Below are 21543 nucleotides of genomic sequence, written 5' to 3'. Positions count from 1 at the left end.
ACCCATGCCATATAGAGTGTTATTCATCTTCACAGTGTGAATAATGTTTTTTACAGGCCAGAGCTTCTCACCAACTTCATCTTTAGTGTATTCTGTATTATTCATCAAATCATTACCCTAATTTTGTCACAATGCTGCGAAACCTGATAGCATTTTGAGGAGGTTTAAGCAGTATTTAAACAGTATTTATCACATTTCTTTCACAGAAAAAGAGGCCACTTGTGATGCAACTGATTCAAGACAAATTCAGTGCAGGGAGAGGCAGTAAGCCCAGGCTGGCTTATATGAAGCCTGCACCTAAAAATGTGTATATTTCACAAATGTGTATATTTCAAGACAGGTCTGAAGTACATTAATATCATAAATAAATTCTTTAAAGGGATATTCCGCCATGTTTGGAAATAAGCTCATTTTCCACCTCCCTTCGAGCAAAACAATTGATATTTACCTTTATCCCGTTCATTTAGCCATTCTGTGAGTTTAAATAAAGGGATGCAGCACGCCATTCAAAACAGGTTGTAATTCTGACCAAACGCTTTTGGAGGACCAGCAATTTGTGAAGAGTAGAAAGAAAAGAAGTGTTTTCTCTTAACAACTTGAATTTTAGACCACTATTTTACATTAATCAATGAGAGTAACTTAACACATTTTGTCACAATGTATAGATATTTTGATAAGGGCAAAGCGTTTAGCAATATTTTTTCCACTTTTGTTTCACAGGAATGGAGTCCATTTGTGATGCTACACAGAATGTTTCATGTCATGGGACTCTGGGCCAGCCTTTGTACCTACTGTTCAGAACAACAGGATATGATCAATTGTATTTTAATAGAAAAACAAATCCAGAGTCCAGGATTTTTCGATTTTCAACCAAATTGAATAGATCCACCTTTTTGGAACATTTTGGACGTTGGACGTTTTTGTCTGATAATGGGACCTTGATTATAAACCCTGTAGGATTGTATACAGTACAAATCTTCCTGACAGATGGCGCCATGGTAGCAAGTAGCAATGTGCGGCTTGTAATTAATGGTAAATCTTTATTGACATTTGTACGTTTTATGTTGTGTTTTATTGTATTTTATACATTGTCAGTGTCTGTATTTATTCACCACATCCAGGCGATTCACAAATGTGCGTAGCCACCGTTATCCAACTATGTCTTGGCGACCAAAGCTCTGTGTTGAGTGGATTAACTATTGGGCGCTTAAATTTGAGTTTCCAGTCTGAAATGATGGTGGTCACCTCCACACTTATATTTGCTCCCTAACAAACTCGTTATGAGCCATAAATAGACCCCAGGTTGTTTTAAGTCCGCATTATTCCTTTCTGCTTCAGTGGTAGTCTGGAGAGGGTCCCTACAGACAAATTGAAGTATTGTAATTTTTGAAAAATGTGTAAATGTCTAGAAAGTGTTTTCAAAAGACCTGTACATGAAGTCTGTGTATTACCTTAAAATCATCTTCTGGCCATCACCATCTTGAGAAAAAGTACATTAGGCTCATTCAAGTTCATGCAGTGCCGGTGTAACCTGCGTTGTGTGGAACCACCGCGGTCCAGCCCTGCACACGCCCGGACTCGAACCCGCGAGACAGCAGCACCTCGGATCGGGAGTCGAGCGCGCTAACAATCCAGCTAAAAGCCCAGGCTACTAGCTTTCATGCCAGCAGCGCTCTTGAAGCGTCGGGGAGTGAGGTTTACTAACGTTCCACAGCATAGCTAACCAGCTAGCACCCGTTACACTCACCCCCCTAAACCTCACTCCCGATCCGGGTCACGGCACCAATGTAACCTGCGTTGTGTGGAACCACCGCGGTCCAGCCCTGCACACGCCCGGACTCGAACCCGCGAGACAGCAGCACCTCGGATCGGGAGTCGAGCGCGCTAACAATCCAGCTAAAAGCCCAGGCTACTAGCTTTCATGCCAGCAGCGCTCTTGAAGCGTCGGGGAGTGAGGTTTACTAACGTTCCACAGCATAGCTAACCAGCTAGCACCCGTTACACCGGCTTAACATGATGCATGTTTCAATAGCCTACTTTTGTCTGTAGACCATCTCCACAGTCCCACCAGTCATTTGTTTTGATGTGATGTCAAGAAGCTATTTTCATTGTTCATACAAAAATGTCATACAAGAATTTTCTTGAAAATGGAGACATCATTGCAACTAAACCCTTATTTTGTCTGATTTGTTTCTGTAAATGGATAGCTGTTTGTGTTACTGAATTCTTCTATTGTGTCATCTTCTATTGTGCTAGAACCTGCCAAAATTTCACGTTGGAATGAGAACTTAATTCGGATACTGTGTTCCATTGGAGTGGTCACAATTGTTGTGGCTATTCTTCTGAACAGTGTCCAATTACTGTATGTCAACAAAGAGGTAAACACTTAAATAAAAGCATTGCTCTTTCAACAACTTTCTCCCCTATTTACAACCTCCATGACAACAAGTGATCTGATTTCACTGTTTCAACTGAACTATCCTTTATTCCTCATGCATGTTCTTTTTACATTTTCAGGTGTTGGTGATGGTGAAGGACTGACCGAGACTATCCCTAGTGTGTGCATTCCCATGGTATCCCAGCCAGCTTCAGTGAAGAAAAAGCTGCGCCATGCTCAACAAGACATTTAATTTGAGTCATGTGATGAGTATGGATCATGTTTGTGTGTCCACGTCTCTGCTCTGAATAACCTATAAACAGCAACATTTGTTTATTAGGGCCCGAGCACCGAGGTGCAAGGCCCTATTGTTTTTGCTCTATTGTTTTTGCTCAGATTCTTATTATTATTCTTTCATCGTCTTACCCCATGCGCCCTTTTTTCACCAACTTAGCATGCTCCAAAACTCTTGTATTTTGGTAGCTACATGTGGAGTTACTGTGGCTACTCAGTGACAGAGCTCTGGCCTAGGGTGTGGCTCAGGGACTCTATAGCGCCACCTATCGCGCTGTCTGTTGTGGTTGACACATGCATTTACGAAAATGGCCCAGATTTGGTAGGCATGTGTGTTCTATTAATCTAAACAACTTTTACATTTACTCTCTATAGTAAATATTAGAAGAATTTGAGTTATGATTATGATTATGATTTTTGCACATCATGTATTTTGAAACACTTCTCCTAGACAGTTTATTGAAATCATGTCATTTCAGCAGTAAAATGATCTTGAGGGGTTGAGAAATTGCGAACAGATTTTTGAATTTCAAAAGTATATTGAACTTGCAAAGGTTTGAATTATGGCAACTTATTAAAGAAACAGGAAGTTTGTGTTATAGGCAGAAAAAAGGTAATATTTGGATGTAATTTCGCAGCTAAATGTGGAATTGCTACTGCTAGTCAGAGACAGGGCTTTGACCCTAAGGTGTGGCTTCAGGACTCTATAGCGCCACCTAGCAGCGAGTTGTCCGTCTTGGTTGACACAAACATTCACGAAAATAAACCAAATTTGGTGGGCTTGTGTGTTATTACAGTGCATGAAAATGCACTGTACTGTTCTTCCTAGGCTTCTTATAGTTCTTCTTCTAACGCACGCAATTCAGCTTCAACCGCTTAACGTAGAAACTCCATTCAAATTTTGTCACGTAGGTCTTACTTACGCAATGTGGGCTTTGTATTTTTCAACTTTGTAACTTTTATACTTTTTAAACTATTAGTTAAAAACTATTACAATTTCCCCCATAGACTTAACATTGCTCATTATGACATCACGGCAGCAATTAGAATCTTACTCCAGCTGGTCAGCCACCTGGGCACCAACTGTCAGTTTCTCTCAGGCTAGAGCATACAATCTCATACAAGTGCATACAATCTCTCTGAAGACTACATATTCTGTTCCCCTGTATCCTCTGCGCACAACAGTATCAAAATAAGTCCTCCTAATTCCATCCAACTTTATATCCATTCATCTTCTTCAAACCATTCACTCATCCACCCATTCTAAACAGTCTGCCTATCAACATCAACTAGAAATGCAATTCCAAGGAATTACCAGTGCATGAAAATGCAAAAATAGATAGATAATGTAGATATGGTTACTAAGGTGTAGCTAGGGTAAACATGGTGGGTTGCATAGTTTACAGAGAGTTGATAGTGTGAAGGTAGACTGTTTAAAGATGAAACATTCCAGTTCTAACTTAACTAATGATTTTTATTCATGTTAAAATGTTGATTAGCTAACTTAGCTAATGATTTCTAGCAGTTATGTTAAAAATGCTAATTATACTAGCAATGCTAACTTTATTAACAATGCTAACCAGGCTGATTAGCTAACTTAACCGATGATTTGTAGCAGTAATGTTAAAAATGCTAACTATGCTAACAATGCTAAATTTGCCAACAATGCTAACCAGGTTGATTAGCTAACTTAGTTGATATTTTTTTACAGTTATGCTAAAAATGCTAACAATGCTAACTATGCTAACTAGCTAACTTGCTAGTGAGGACTTTTATTTTGAAACATTTGTTGCTAGGGTATCCATGGTGGCCACTATCAGGAAACAAGAAGTTACTGCAGTATAATCATGTTGGTTGCTATGGAAACGGTCATAAACACTTAATTTTAATGGTTGCTATGTTGGTTGCTAGGTACATGGAGGTTTCATGTAGTTGACTGGAGGCATAGTGGATGATAACTGACAGTTGGAATGGTTGAACAGTTCAATAGTTGAGTAGTTACAATGGTTAAATGATTTAATAGTGTATTATTACAGTGAGGACTTTTATTTTGAAACAGTTGTGGACAGAGGAAACAGTTTACAGGATATGTAGTCTTCAGAGAGATTGTATGCTTAAAGCCTGAGAAAATGACAGTTGGTGCCCAGGTGGCCGGCCACCTGGCGTAAGATTCTAATTGCTGCCGTGATGTCATAAAGAGCAATGTTAAGTCTATGGGGGAAATTGTAATAGTTTTTAACTAATAGTTTAAAAAGTATAAAAGTTACAAAGTTGATATATACATTGCCCACATCGCGTAAGTAAGATCTACGTAACACAGTTTGAATGAAGTTTCTACGTTAAACGGTTCAAGCTGAATTGCGTGCGTTAGAAGAAGAACTAGAAATGCAATTCCAAGGAATTACCAGTGCATGAAAATGCAAAAATAGATAGATAATGTAGATATGGTTACTAAGGTGTAGCTAGGGTAAACATGGTGGTTGCATAGTTTACAGAGAGTTGATAGTGTGAAGGTAGACGTTTTAAAGATGAAACGTTCCAGTTCTAACTTAAGTAATGATTTCTATTCATGTTAAAATGTTGATTAGCTAACTTAGCTAATGATTTCTAGCAGTTACGCTAAAAATGCTTATTATGCTAGCAATGCTAACTTTACTAACAATGCTAACCAGGTTGATTAGCTAACTTAACCGATGATTTCTAGCAGTAATGCTAAAAATGCTAACTATGCTAACAATGCTAAATTTGCTAACAATGCTAACCAGGTTGATTAGCTAACTTAGTTGATGATTTTTTGCAGTTATACTAAAAATGTTATCTATGCTAACAATGCTAACCATGCTAACTAGCTAACTTGCTAGTGAGGACTTTTATTTTGAAACATTTGTTGCTAGGGTATCCATGGTGGCCACTATCAGGAAACAAGAAGTTACTGCAGTATAATCATGTTGGTTGCTATGGAAACAGTCATAAACACTTAATTTTAATGGTTGCTATGTTGGTTGCTAGGTACATGGAGGTTTCATGTAGTTGACTGGAGGCATAGTGGATGATAACTGACAGTTGGAATGGTTGAACAGTTCAATAGTTGAGTAGTTTCAATGGTTAAATGATTTAATAGTGTATTATTGCAGTGAGGACCTTTATTTTGAAACAGTTGTGGACAGAGGACGTAGTGAAACAGGATCTGTAGTCTTAATGAGATTGTATGCTTAAAGCCTAAGACAGAAGGTGCCTCTCATATAGCGTTTACGCGTCCTCTCTCGCTCCTCACTGATCTACATAAAGAATGATGGAGCGGCAACAATGGGATAGTCTAGCCCTTCTTCTATCTTTCTTTATGTAGATCATTGAGGATCGAGGAGCGAGGGAGGACATATAAACGCTGCTTGAGAGGGACCCACAGTAAATACTTTAAAAGTTGTATGTAGATAGTCTAATTAATGTTGATAGACAGAATGTTTAATGGATGTTGATAGGCAGATTGTTTAATAGATATTGATTGACAGTTTAATGGGTGGATGAGTGAATGGTCTGAAGAAGATGAATGGATAGAAGGTTGGATGGAATGTGCCTTATATTCTTGTTAAGAGAGACACTGATACAGCTCTCTGAGAGTAGTTGACACAGGTGTAATCAATTTAACTGGCTAGTCTTAAGAGAGCCAGAGTAGCCTACTCTTAAAGCCTGAGACAGAGTAAATAATTTAAAAGTTGAATGTAGATAGTCTAATTAATGTTGATAGACAGAGAGTTTAATGGATGTTGATAGACAGATTGTTTAATAGATGTTGATAGACAGTTTAATGGGTGGATGAGTGAATGGTCTGAAGAAGATGAATGGATAGAATGTTGGATGGAATGTGCCTTATATTCTTGTAGAATGGAGAGACACAGCTCTCTACTGAGAGTAGTGGATACAGATACAGGTGTAATCAATTTAACTGGCTAGTCAGCCTGAGACAGAGTAGATTGTTTAAAAGTTGAATGTAGAGCGTCTAATTGATGTTGATAGGCAGACTGTTTAGAATGGGTGGATGAGTGAATGGTTTGAAGAAGATGAATGGATATAAAGTTGAATGGAATTAGGAGGACTTATTTTGATACTGTTGTGCGCAGAGGATACAGGGGAACAGAACAGAAGTCTTCAGAGAGATTGTAAAGCCTGAGAGAAACTGACAGTTGGTGCCCAGGTGGCTGACCAGCTGGGGTAACATTCTAATTGCTGCCGTGATGTCATAATGAGCCATGTTAAGTCTATGGGGGAAATTGTAATAGTTTTTAACTAATAGTTTAAAAAGTATAAAAGTTACAAAGTTGAAAAATACTTTGCCCACATCGCGTAAGTAAGACCTACGCGACATAGTTTGAATGGAGTTTCTACGTGAAGCGGTTAAAGCTGAATTGCGTGCGTTAGAAGAAGAATAATAAGAAGAAGAAGTTGAAGACTAGGAAGAACAGTACAGTGCATTTTCATGCACTGTAATAATAAGAAGAAGATGAAGAAGTTGAAGACTAGGAAGAACAGTACAGTGCATTTTCATGCACTGTAATTAGACGCTCTACATTCAACTTTTAAACAATCTACTCTGTCTCAGGCTGGCTCTCTTAAGACTAGCCAGTTAAATTGATTACACCTGTATCTGTATCCACTACTCTCAGTAGAGAGCTGTGTCTCTCCATTCTACAAGAATATAAGGCACATTCCATCCAACTTTCTATCCATTCATCTTCTTCAGACCATTCACTCATCCACCCATTAAACTGTCTATCAACATCTATTAAACAATCTGTCTATCAACATCCATTAAACTCTCTGTCTATCAACATTAATTAGACTATCTACATTCAACTTTTAAATTATTTACTCTGTCTCAGGCTTTAAGAGTACACTCTGGCTCTCTTAAGACTAGACAGTTAAATTGATTACACCTGTGTCAACTACTCTCAGAGAGCTGTATCAGAACAAGAATATAAGGCACATTCCATCCAACCTTCTATCCATTCATCATCTTCAGACCATTCACTCATCCACCCATTAAACTGTCAATCAATATCTATTAAACAATCTGCCTATCAACATCCATTAAACATTCTGTCTATCAACATTAATTAGACTATATACAACTTTTAAAGTATTTACTGTGGGTCCCTCTCAAGCAGCGTTTATATGTCCTCCCTCGCTCCTCGATCCTCAATGAACTACATAAAGAAAGATAGAAGAAGGGCTAGACTATCCCATTGTTGCCGCTCCATCATTCTTTATGTAGATCAGTGAGGAGCGAGAGAGGACGCGTAAACGCTATATATGAGAGGCACCTTCTGTCTCAGGCTTTAAGCATACAATCTCATTAAGACTACAGATCCTGTTTCACTACTTCCTCTGTCCACAACTGTTTCAAAATAGGTCCTCACTGCAATAATACACTATTAAATCATTTAACCACTGAAACTACTCAACTATTGAACTGTTCAACCATTCCAACTGTCAGTTATCATCCACTATGCCTCCAGTCAACTACATGAAACCTCCATGTACCTAGCAACCAACATAGCAACCATTAAAATTAAGTGTTTATGACCGTTTCCATAGCAACCAACATGATTATACTGCAGTAACTTCTTGTTTCCTGATAGTGGCCACCATGGATACCCTAGCAACAAATGTTTCAAAATAAAAGTCCTCACTAGCAAGTTAGCTAGTTAGCATGGTTAGCATAGTTAGCATTGTTAGCACAGCTAGCATTTTTAGCATAACTGCAAAAAATCATCAACTAAGTTAGCTAATCAACCTGGTTAGCATTGTTAGCAAATCTAGCATTGTTAGCATAGTTAGCATTTTTAGCATTACTGCTAGAAATAATCGGTTAAGTTAGCTAATCAACCTGGTTAGCATTGTTAGTAAAGTTAGCATTGCTAACATAATTAGCATTTTTAGCACAACTGGTAGAAATCATTAGCTAAGTTAGCTAATCAACATTTTAACATGCATAAAAATCATTAGTTAAGTTAGAACTGGAATGTTTCATCTTTAAACTGTCTACCTTCACACTATCAACTCTCTGTAAACAATGCAACCACCATGTTTACCCTAGCTACACCTTAGTAACCATATCTACATTATCTATCTATTTTTGCATTTTCATGCACTGGTAATTCCTTGGAATTGCATTTCTAGTTGCTATTGCTAGCTCTGGCCTAGGGTGTGGCTTAGGGACTATAGCGCCACCTAGCAGATTGTGTGTTGTGGTTGACGCATACATTCACGAAAATGAACCAAATTTGGTGGTTTTGTGTGTTATTGCTGCCGCTACTGAAAGATAGAGCTCTGGCCTAGGGTGTGGCTTAAGGACTCTATAGCGCCACCTAGCAGCGTGTTGTCTGTTGTGGTTGACACATACATTGATGAAAATGAACCAAATTTGGTGGACTTCTGTGTTATTGCTACCGCTAGTCAAAGACAGAGCTCTGGCCTCGGGTGTGGCTTAGGGACTCTATAGCGCCACCTAGCGCATTGTCTGTTGTGGTTGACACATACATCCACGAAAATGAACCAAATTTGGTGGGCATGTGCATTATTGCTACCTCTAGTCAGGGATAGAGCTCAGCCCTAGGGTGTGGCTTAGGGACTCTATAGCGCCACCTAGCGCATTGTCTGTTGTGGTTGACACATACATCCACGAAAATGAACCAAATTTGGTGGGCATGTGCATTATTGCTACCTCTAGTCAGGGATAGAGCTCAGCCCTAGGGTGTGGCTTAGGGACTCTATAGCGCCACCTAGCGCATTGTCTGTTGTGGTTGATACATTCACGAAAATGAGCCACATTTGGTAGGCTTGTGTGTTATTACTGCCGCTAGTCAGAGACAGAGCTCTGGCCTAGGGTGTGGTTTAGGGACTCTATAGCGCTACCTAGCCTGTTGTCTGCTGTGGTTGACACATACATTGATGAAAATCAACCAAATTTGGTGGGCATGTGTGTTGCTCATGCACATGCCTACCAACAAGTACGTGTTGCTTTGCTAGATTCTGAAATGTCACGGGTCCGCACCGCAGGTGCTCGGGCCCGCCATCGCCGCTTGCGGCAATATTTCATGTTTATTATCACACAATGATGGCATTTTCCACACTGCCTTCAGTGAAATTATTAGTAACCCTCACAGCACCACAGTCTCACAGCTCTAAATTGACTGGTTCAGCACCTTAACATTCTTACAGTCACTATAATGTACAGCATTCTATATATATCTATGGTTATATCCACCATGTTACTGTTGCAATCCTCTCTATCCTGTGTGAGTTCCCATGTACAATACAAATACCTGTTGATAATATACCAAGAATAAACATTTTGAGTAAGTGTGTTGTATCTGATGAATCTGCTTTGTCTCAATGTGTCTGCAGTCATTTCAAAAACTAAGGTGTCAAGTCTGAGTGAAGATAGCCTATGTGATCAGATGCCTGATTATAAAAATAAATAAGTCTGAAACAGAATGATGTGGTGAGCATTTTCACAGCTCAACTGTTGTCCGCAACGACTGCACATTATGGGAACGGAACATATCAACATTGCTGACTAGCTCTCTCAAAATAGACACACAAGAGAATCCTGCAGGGCTCATTCTCATGAGAGCATACAGTATGTCTGTAACCTTTTCAGTTGGAAATAAGTTGTTGAATGATGGGAAAGTGGCTGACAAGAAACAAAGGTGAAGGGTTTCTAAAGGAACTCTATTTTGAAATGCGACACATTTCCGAGCACAGTAATGATAGATAATTGTAATATGTGAAGATGCGTTAAATCTTCACCATAAACATGCATGATGACAACTATTGACTTGAATACACCTGTGTTTAATTTCAGATTTTTTTTAGTCTAGTTTATCCTCATTCACTCTGCTTTAGTTCAGTTAACATACCACAAATTAATCAATATTCACAGTCTACTGCTTAAAGTTAAAGCAACACCTCGTTCACCTCCAAGAGATCAATTTTGCAGGGCTCACCATTCTTTATGACAGAAAACGCCAAATGCCATTTTGCACGACAAGGTTCTTTCAGTTTGTACTCTAGCTTTGTGCTACAGGCGTCTTCAGTTCATTTGTGTTAATCCTCTGGTAGGTTGCAGCAACCACAAACAGTTATAGAAGTGAACCCTTACAACATTCTCGACAGCCGCTTCCATAGTGCTATGGGGTGTCTTATGAGTCCTTGTCTCCTTTGGCTTATTCTGAAGCTTCATCATTCAGTGTTTGAACAGAACAAACACATTTAGAATCCTCAAGCAAGGCGGGCCAAAACTCCTTTGTCATATCCATAGCCTCCTTGGTAAGATCTGGGAGGAGGAGAAAATCCCTGCTGAACTCAGGGATGCCTTGATTGTCACAATATTTAAGAAGGGAGACAAGGCGGACTGTGGCAATTATAGAGGCATCTCCCTCTTATCCACAACAGGCAAAGTACTGGCCCGAATCCTGGCCAACCGACTACTACCGCTGTCAGAAGCGATTCTCCCAGAGTCTCAGTGTGGCTTTCGCCCAGGCAGAGGAACTTCTGACATGATCTTCTCAGCTCGTCAACTGCAGGAGAAATGTCGGGAGCAACATCTACCTCTGTACATGGCATTCATTGACCTAACAAAGGCTTTTGACTCTGTAAACAGAACTGCCCTCTGGTGCACTCTATCCAAGATCGGATGCCCAGACAAGTATCTGAAGATCTTGCGTCTGCTGCATGATGACATGACTGCAACCGTAGTTGGAAATGGTGGCTGTGAAACGGCCCCTTTCAAAGTGCACACTGGTGTCAAACAGGGTTGCATCATTGCACCAACCCTCTTCTCCATCTTTATCTCAACCATCCTCCACCTCACAAGCCAAAATCTGCCTGAGGGACTCATGATCATATACAGGATAGATGGCGGGCTCTTTAACATCAACAGGTTCAGGGCAAAAAGCAAGGTGCTCATATCCTCCCTCATGGAGCTCCAGTATGCTGATGACAACGCCTTAGTTGCTCACTCTGAAGCAGACCTCCAGAACATCATGGATGCCTTTGCCAGAGCCTACCAACTCCTGGGTCTTGACATCAACATCAAGAAAACCCAGATCCTATACCAACCAGCTCCTGACACACCCTCTCAGGCCCCCACAATATATGTGGGCAACAACTCCCTTGAAAATGTGGATCAATTTGTCTACCTTGGCAGTCTTCTTTCCACAAGAGCTGTCATTGACGCTGAAATTCACCACCGCATAGGATGTGCCAGTGCAGCTTTTGCCAGGTTAAGGAAGAGAGTGTTTGAGAATCATGACATCCAGACCAAGATCAAACTCCTGGTTTACCAAGCAGTAATTCTGCCCACTCTGCTCTATGGGGCTGAAAGCTGGACCACCTATAGCAGACATCTCAAAGCCTTGGAGCAATACCACCAGCGATGTCTCCGCAAGCTCCTTAGGATCAGCTGGGAAGACAGACGGACCAACATCAGCGTCCTGAAGGAAGCCAACATAGCTAGTATCACCACAGCTATTGCCAGGCACCAGCTACGATGGACAGGGCATGTCATACGATTGCCAAACAACCGCCTGCCAAAACAAATGATGTATGGCCAACTAAAGGAAGGAAAGCGCAGCCAAGGAGGGCAGAAAAAGCGGTACAAAGACAACATCAAAGCCCATCTCAGAAAGTGCCGCTTTAACCTCAAAAACTGGGAGGAGGCTGCTTGTAACAGAGACGTGTGGCGTAGGATGGTCCATGAGGGTACGGCACATTTAGAAGAGGACCTCCACCGTGCCGCAGAAGCAAAACGGCAGCTGAGGAAGGAGAGAACCACCACCAAAACAGCTCCCCAAACCACAACCTCCAGGACAACAACCTACATATGCCACCACTGTAATAGAGACTGTGGATCGAGGATTGGCCTCAACCGCCATCTGACAACCCACAAGTGACCAGACCCACTGACAGGAGAACAATCATACTCGCTACGAGTGATTGCCGATGATGACAGGCGTCTTCAGTTCATTTGTGTTAATCCTCTGGTAGGTTGCAGCAACCACAAACAGTTATAGAAGTGAACCCTTACAACATTCTCGACAGCCGCTTCCATAGTGCTATGGGGTGTCTTATGAGTCCTTGTCTCCTTTGGCTTATTCTGAAGCTTCATCATTCAGTGTTTGAACAGAACAAACACATTTAGATGCTGAAACATGAGAATACAGACTATACTAGCTTTGGTTGTGGTGTCTTCTGGGACAATTCATGGTAAGTAGCCTGTGTTTTGCCCGGCAACTATTTTGATAAGGGCAAATCGATAATAAGCAATTTAGCAATATTTTTTCCACTTGTTTAACAGCAATGGAGTCCATTTGTGATGCTACACAGAATGCTTCACATCATGGGACACTGGGTCAGCCTTTGTACCTACAGCTGACCAGAACAACAGAATATGAATTGTATTTTTATAGAAAAACAAATCCAAAGTCCAGGATTTTTCGCTTTTCGACCAAATTGAATACATCCACCTTTGTGGAAGCTGAATGTTTTTCTGGACGTTGGAGATTTTTCTCTGACAATGGGACCTTGATTGTAAACCCTGTGGAGGGGACTGATTTTGGAATGTACAGAGTAGAGATCTACTGGACAAACGGCACCTGTGTGGCAAGTACCAACATGACGCTGATGAATGGTAAATAATCTCTCTCTGACTTCAATACCACTCATTTAAGGCCCTTATTAGTTTATTACAATTAGACACAATGGCCTTAGGATGCCTTGGAATCCTCTTTGTTTCACTGTGTCAGGAGGTGCAAGCTTCTTTGACATTGCTAATGCATGCCCAGAATGCCTGATATTGCACTATAGCACTTAGTTGTTGGTTTTAGACTAATCAGATTCCTACTGTACACTGTGTTACTTTAGCATCTATCTCAGCGCAGCCTACAAGTTCAGAGGCCACCGTCATGACTGCAGCAATTCCGATCACCACCAAGATTCCATCAATCTCCAATATCAAACTTCATCAACATAATAACTTACAGACACTGTCAAAGGAGCGTCAGCAATTTTTCTACAGTGAGATATTTGTGATATTATCGTGGAATTGTGGTGGTCTGGATATTATTAGCCCTCAGTTACCGTTCATGTGTCACATGGACTAGGACATACAGTATACCTCTGGGAGGAAACAACAAGAAACAACTGAGGGAAACAGCAAGAAACATACTGATGTACAGTATACCTGTACATCAGTCTGTTTCTTGTTGATTCCTTCACAGTACAAATGCTCAACATAGGAAATTATTGCAGGTTTTATTTAGTGAAGCATTTAATAGCATAGAGTTTTGTGCACAACCTCATCCTTACTGGTTTACAGGTCACTCTATGGGTGCGTGGTTTTGTTTGTGTGTGGGCTGTGTGTGTGTGTGTGTGTGTGTGTGTGTGTGTATTAAATAGCATAAGTAGTAAAAATGGAGATATAGCTTTTTGGAACCAATCTCTCTCTCTCTCTCTCTTTCTCTCTCACACACTCTCTCTCTCTCTCTCTCTCTTTAAATGTATTTGTGTTTTACTTGTCTGCCTTTTTTAGCCCTAATGGTTGTATCAGGAACTTTCGGAGTCTTCTTTTTGTGTTTGACTGTGTCAGGAGGAATATTCTTCTTCTACAGGGAACGAAAGAGCAGAGCAGGTAAGTATTGAAACGCATCACAATTTAGTCTTTGTGGCTCAGTTGTAGGCTATGCCTGAATGGAATTTTGAAGCTTTTAAACAATATTCAAGACCTGGCTTGGCCAGTGTGGAAATTAACTTACAGTAATGCTTAATGCATATTGTAAGCTAATCTACTTATGTAAAAACATATAGAGATACAGTAGCCCATGTCCTCAAAATAAATGTTGATAACATGCAATAAAAAACCTGAGGAAAAGTGAAGAAAAAAACTAATAAAACTGTATTTGATGACAGAATTGCTGTGGCTGTACTCCATTGACTGGCATATTGCATATTGCCTCTCCCTCTTCTCAGGTTTCGGAGTTTTGTAGTGTACTGAAAAGACACAAGGAGCACAGTACATTCAAATTTGGCAAACAGTGACGAACTTTTGTGACAAATATGTTTAATTATTATTTGTTGTATTTCAAAGGGGCTGATCACACTGACTCACTTTTTTCACCCCAAGTTATAGAACAATGCGACTAATGTTGCAATGAATGGCTGTAGGCCTATAGAAATAGACAATTTACTATGCAAAGTAATTGGTTTCAAACTGCCTCACGTTGAGATGAGCGAGGCGCAAGCGAAAAGAGAGGTGCACCTCCTAAAACAAGAAGCGCAAGTTAAGAATAGTTCAATTCTTGAGCCTGCAACAGACTGCTGCCTGACCTAAGTCAAGGAGCTATATTTAGCTAAATATAACATAGCCTATCATAGCAACCACATTTACACATTTAATTTCCACATTACAAGTTTTTAACCCTCATGTTAACACTTTACGATAAGGGTACATGAATTCTCATGAATTCATCCCTGAATATATCATGAATCATTATGACTTAACATGAATTCACTGATTGTCATTAATGAATTCATGCATAAACAACTCATCATCTTAAGCATTAAAATAATAATTCACTCCTCAACAGGTTAAAAATAGTTCAATTCTTGAGCCTGCAACAGACTGCTGCCTGACCTAAGTCAAGGAGCTATATTTAGCTAAATATAACATACACATTTAATTTCCACATTGCAAGTTTTAACACTCACTACTTGAGTGCTCGCTTTTGGAGATGAAACAAGTATCGGTGTGAAGGCCATGATGCGATTTAACCCTTCATGGCTCACCTCTGTATGTGGAGAACTACCTCCTCAAACTCTGTGTGAGTTCACAAACGTTAGAGATCACACAGCAAAGCAAATTGAGCAACACTTTACTTGAAGGTATCTACATAAAAGTGACGAACACATGAGCCCTAACCCTAACCCTAACTTGTCATGACAAAAACCGAATGGCACTGAACACAGAAGTGTTTATAACTTGTTTAGAATGTTTGTGGCACGTTCATGTCACTCTTATGTACAGATACCTTCAAGTAAAGTGTAACCGAAAGTTGTTCACAAAGGTTTGTCTATGTTGGCCAATTTGAATGCATCCCAGATCAGAGGGAGAGGCTGGAGGAGCACGAGGAGGTGACCCTACAGAAAGGCTGCACACCTGTGGAGCTGTCGGAGGAGTGTTTCCCCTGTCCCCGGATGAAGGCTGAAAACCAGAAAGATCATTCTGATTTTATTCATTTTTTTTGCTCTTTGCCATCGGTTTTAAGTACAGAACCATTTTAGACCAATAAAGTGCATAGACATGCAGTCTTTCCTATGTTCAGTGTTGGTAGTAACGGCGTTTAAGTATAACGCCGTTACTAACGGCGCTACTTTGTCAGTAACGAAGTAATCTAATTAATTACTTTTCTCATCGTTGCAACGGCGTTATCGTTACTGAGAATTTAAAGCGTCGCGTTAGGCCTACTACAATTTGCCTGAATGAAGCGAGTTCACTGGATAGGATCGATACCCTCCCCTGAGCTATATATAAATGTTATGTAGGCTATATTAGCCTAATCACCCTTGACAGACTAGGCATAGCTACCAAGATACTGTACATCAGAGTGGAATATGGAAATCATTTCATTAAAGGCACACTTCCAACTTCAGGAGGGGAAAAAAGACTTGAACAGGCTACTCACCAAATCCAAGCCATTTCATTTGCACGTAGCGAACTTCCCACGATAGCTTATAGGCATAGCCAAATAGTGACAAGTAAATGTGCACTCTGTCTGCCGGATTTCTATAGTTTCTTGACAGGGCTACTTCACTGAAACTGAACGTTATCTTCAAAGGAGGACCCTATACATTTTAAAGATAGCCTATTTTATTTTTGAGGGCTTTTGATATCGGGGGTTACCTTACAGTAAAATTTATTATTAGCCTATTACACGTAAGTCTCTGCTGCATAGCCGACATTTCGTCAGGGCCGTTCAACTGGAGAAGGGGTTGTTCATTTACTCCTGTAAATTGCAAATATAGACTTGCTGCGACTTCCGAACAGTTTTGTGAGTGCTAGCCTACTTTGTTAATATTTGGGAAACTGCGAGTAAGGGGCGGCCGTGACCGCGCAGCCCTGGCTGCTGAAGTGCCACGAGAGCGCAACAAATCGTCAGAAACATATATTTAAGCTCACAATAATCAGACCGGCCCAAAACGTTAACGGCCCACTGGGAATCCTCCCGCATCTCCCGATAGCCACCCCGGGCCTGGGCTGGGTGGGCGGATGCCATGCGCACGTTCTGACTTCCACCCACTAATTGTACCGAATAATTGGTTTTATTCTTCAATCAGTTAGGCTATAATAAATATGTTTGACGTTAAAGATGTTATAGAACATAAAAATTAACGTCAGTTACTTTGCTGAGTAACTAATTACTTTTACAGTGTGGAAACTGAGTTACTAACTCAATTACTTTTTGGCAGAAGTAATTTGTAACGGTAACTAATTACTTTTTTAAAGTAAGATGACCAACACTGCCTATGTTGAACTTAAATACCATTATATTGTCTAATCTTCTGACACGAAAAAATAATGGATAATGTACAGGAAATCATTTTCAACAGAAGTAATCTTAGATTAGTTAGATTAGCATGGACATCTTCCCAGTAAACCTTCCCACAGAGGTTGTGCCTGCTCATCTTTAATGTAAATATGTAAGCAGCAAATACAGCTGGCATTGTCTGAAGTAAAGATATCGTCATATAGAATTCAGTACCACTGACTCACATGCAGCTGATTATAAAAAGAAATGTACAGCAACACAATTTCAAGTTCATATAATTTCTACATAAACAATTTGCAGCATTTCTCAGTTAAAAAAAAAAAACATCTTTGAAATTAATGGCCATTTGGTGTATGTATATGTGATACAAAAGTAATTAAAAATTACATTAGGGCACTCATAAATAGCACAGAAGAGGGAATCAAAACTGTGATCAGTTTTAAAACATCTGCACTGCTTCAATGGCCACAGCGCCACTGAGTGAATGTTTAAAGAAAGTGGAGAGTGAATCATTGGACTGTGATAAATTCACTTAACCATCTTCTTCCTCTTGTGTTGTTGTAATGCTTCCTTCTTGTGTTGAGACAGGATGTATCTGTTTCCGCCTAGTCCTCAGACTCCTGCAGGAATTTGAGCTTCACACTCTCCCTCACTATGGGAACTCAGAATTAGCAATATTTCGCCTTTTTGTAACAGTTATCCCTGTAATGCCATGTCATGTGGTTATTTTATACTAGTGAAATGAATGTACAGGACTGAGCAGCCCTCATATTTTGTAGCACTTTGCACTACATAGTTTGTCAAAGTTATGCTTTTTAAATACACTTCTATTTGGCAGAGCATACGGCCAAAAGTATTCATTGCTCAGCATTATCTGATTAAGAAAAGCCATCGTCAAAGCTTAGTTCTTCGAGGACCAGTAGAAGAGTCTGAAAGATCAGATCAACATGGTGTGCATTTCCCACTGACTGCTCATTGCTCGGAGACCAGATATCATGAATATTGGTCAACCAGCAACTATCTCAAGATAGACTACTGTCGTCTTCAGGGCTGGGTCTGATGAAAGCCTCTCTGCACCCCTGCAACCTTTAGAGCGGAACAGTTGCATTCTGGGAATGAGGTTAACAATAAGCCATCAACAAAGATATAAAGGTTTCTTTTTAAACATAGCACACATCTGAGAGCAAGTGAAAGGTCCGGTTGCAGACAGAGATGATGTTTGTCCTTCTCATACTGATGTTATCAAGAGTTTCAGATGGTAAGAGCTAATGGGAACCTGTTCTTTTTTTGTCATTAATGAATACAGTTTCGAATTGTATATGTCAGCCTACTTTTTTGTTAACAATGAAAATGGGTGAAATATTGTCAAAATATAGGTTAAATATTGCACTTGGTCACAACTTGCTGCTGATGTAAAATATGGCTTCTTCGTTTTAGAGCAAAAACGGAATAGGCTAATTTAAATATGTTATAATTACCTATCTGTTTTGTTTGGCTCCACTAACAGGTCATAAGTATGTCTGTGAGGTAGGCCTAATCAAATCTGCTTCATGTTTTGGAGTCCAAGGAGAACCTCTTTATATACAATTGATGCCTGATGTCACTGGGAATCGGTTCCTATTTAAACAAATAACCCAGCATGGTGAAAGAGGGATATTCAGATATAGCAAAAACAATATTCTGTTCTCCAATGAGTCTTTCAGTTCATCTGTGAAACAGAGATTGCACTTTACTGCTATGAATGGGACTATAACTATAAACCCAGCAACAGAAAGAGACTCAGGAACATATCGAGTGGAGATCATCAGAGATAATGAAGGGGAAAGTCTGAAAGAAATCGCATTTCAGATGATTATCCACGGTAATCTTTATGTTTTTTTCATTATTAAAGCATTTAATGGTCAAATATCTGTAAGTATTAATGGTTTAATTGAATTAACACAGTATAAATTACATAGTAAAGAACAAATGAGACAAGAATCATTATTATGTTATTTAAAATAGTATGTAGTGTTTATATACTGTCAGTGTTAGTGTATTTATCCACCACCTTCACAGCTCTAGGTGAACAAAGCCCTGCAACGTCCACTAATAGGAATATAACATCAGCTTGTCTTAGTGTGATCCTGCTGTGTGGGGCTGTGGGAGTGCTCTATGCCTGCAAGAGGAGAACAAACACACACAAACCAGGTCAGACAACGAAGTGTAACGACACATGAATGAGATCAAAGACAGTGTAAAATAATCTACTTTGACTTTTATAGACAAAAAACATGGGAAAACAGATGAAATTCTTGTTAAAAAAAAAAAACGAAATGAAAGTCAGACATTCTTTGCATTTTCCTCCCTATAATTATGACTTCTCTCCCCCTTCTTTAGCTGAGACTACTGAACTAGAGAACTCTGTTGTGTCTACCCTGACAAGACCACCAGAACAGGAGAATGGTAAGGAGGACATGGGTCACAGGGAGGGGAACTTATCTGCAGCCAGTACGGATTCTCCAGTTTAAAATGAATAGATTAGTAAAACAAAACCAAACAAAAAACAAATAGCAAACAAAACCAAATGGTCATTAAAAAAAATCTGAAATATATCATATTTAGAAATCAGACGGAATTATTGGGCATGATTTTAAAGCCTTTAAATGTTTCAACCCCCCCTTCTTTAGCCGAGATAATTGAACTGGAGTACTATGATGTGTCTCCACTGTGGAAAAAGCAACCGGAACAAGAAGCAAGTTGCAAAGAGAAGGACCTTGCGGACAAAGTGTATGCTAATGTTGGACATGGAGAGTGAGCGAGGATTGGTCTCTTCCATGCATGATCCTGCCTCTGCTTTCCTTTATGTGAAAACCACATTTTAAATATGACCGTGTAAGTTATTCTGTTGCAGCTTCATTTTTTAAACAACCTGTTTTATTGTTCACATATTGTACATAGTATTCTTGTTTATTCTGTTGATTAAAAATGTATTCCAAAACTGTGCTTGCAGGGTTCAAATCTTGAAATACATATACATGTGCTGGAACAAAGAAGAGATTATATGTCAAAACATTCCATCTTCTTTTATTACTTTTGTGGGCCTATTATTTTGTCTTAAATATTTTTAACAACAACAACAACAACAACAGCAACACGAATAATAATAATTCAATTATTTCCTAATTAAAGTGTGTTTCAGGAAAAAAACTAAATGCGCATTCAAATACATAGAGATCAGTGTATTTGTTAGTCTTAGTAAGTGCAAATGCAAAATACTATCAAAAATGCATGGCTTAATGGTCTGTCAAGTGATATATTGGCTATGTCCAGGGGCGTTGCAAAGTGAATTAAATCTGTAACTTCTACTTTGAATATGTTCAAAGGCATTGACAAAAAAATCAGAGGACAATGTCAGTATCAAAGCATTAGGCTGCAGGCCAAAGAGAAGAACATTTTCCACTGTGGTTTCAATGGCAAGAGTTGCAAGTCACCATTATTTTGCCTTTCTATATTTGACAACGACAAAAACAAATGGGTCTAAAAAAACCCCCCTTGCAGTCCACCTTTCGAAACCTCTAGTCTGCAGAGCTTCCGCCTACAACTCTCCAAACACAGTGTATCACAGAAAAGGTTTTTGACTCATTCTGTACTCACACACACATACTCAGTGGTGTAGTAAATATAGTAAAGGCATGCTTTTTGTCTGCAAACCTTTGAGCAGATATCCAAATCTGCATAATGGGGAAACCATTTAAATGCATACAGTAGATAAAGGTTTGAGGCTTCCAGGAGGCACTCTATTCTCAAGGATACAAAGGACTCAAATTGATGACTTGGTGCTGTTGTAGAATGAAATGTTTCTGATGGTAAGATGCCATGCATAACAGAACAGCTGCTGGCTTGAGTATAAACATATAGCCAAACACAATCATGCATGCACATATAACTGGATGAAATGAGGCTGGAGCTTGCAGGGTAAGAAAAGCTGGTGATTAGCAAGCACCCATAGGCTACAGTACACCACACTGGCAGAGAAGACGAGACGAGACGAGACGAGACGAGACGAGACGAGACGAGACGAGACGAGAGCTCCACTGTGGCTCTGTGAGAGGGCCGCAGTTACGGTCATGGCTCGGACTTTTCTTTTCTTTTCTCAGAATTTTGTTGATGAAAAAATGTCCGTTTTATTTTACACATGACCTTTTACAGTCATTCTAGAAACCACTTGCTGCATTTCTCTTTCTCTCTCTCTCTCACGCTCTCTCTTTTTTCTCTCTCTTTCTCTCT

General features: G+C 39.7%; 1 protein-coding gene across 2 annotated transcripts; it reads left to right on the top strand.

Annotated features, from left to right (window-relative positions):
• The first annotated feature begins 18451 nt into the window (after positions 1 to 18451).
• LOC134069271 (uncharacterized) lies at positions 18452 to 20186 on the top strand. 2 transcript variants are annotated; one of them, XM_062525194.1, is made up of 5 exons: positions 18452 to 18532; positions 18782 to 19135; positions 19333 to 19464; positions 19654 to 19719; positions 19944 to 20186. In XM_062525194.1, exons 1-5 carry the CDS (start codon positions 18487 to 18489, stop codon positions 20069 to 20071), a joined length of 726 nt encoding a protein of 241 aa, XP_062381178.1. In that variant the 5' UTR covers positions 18452 to 18486; the 3' UTR covers positions 20072 to 20186. The 2 variants fall into 2 exon arrangements, with proteins under 2 accessions (XP_062381178.1, XP_062381179.1); XM_062525195.1 differs by having other exon boundaries at positions 18483 to 18532; positions 18836 to 19135.
• Positions 20187 to 21543: the final 1357 nt, after the last annotated feature.

Source organism: Sardina pilchardus, chromosome 21 (assembly GCF_963854185.1).
Source record: "Sardina pilchardus chromosome 21, fSarPil1.1, whole genome shotgun sequence".
Classification (NCBI taxonomy): domain Eukaryota; kingdom Metazoa; phylum Chordata; class Actinopteri; order Clupeiformes; family Clupeidae; genus Sardina; species Sardina pilchardus.
Note: the sequence above shows the minus strand (reverse complement) of the source record. Positions and strands in the feature narration are given on the sequence as shown.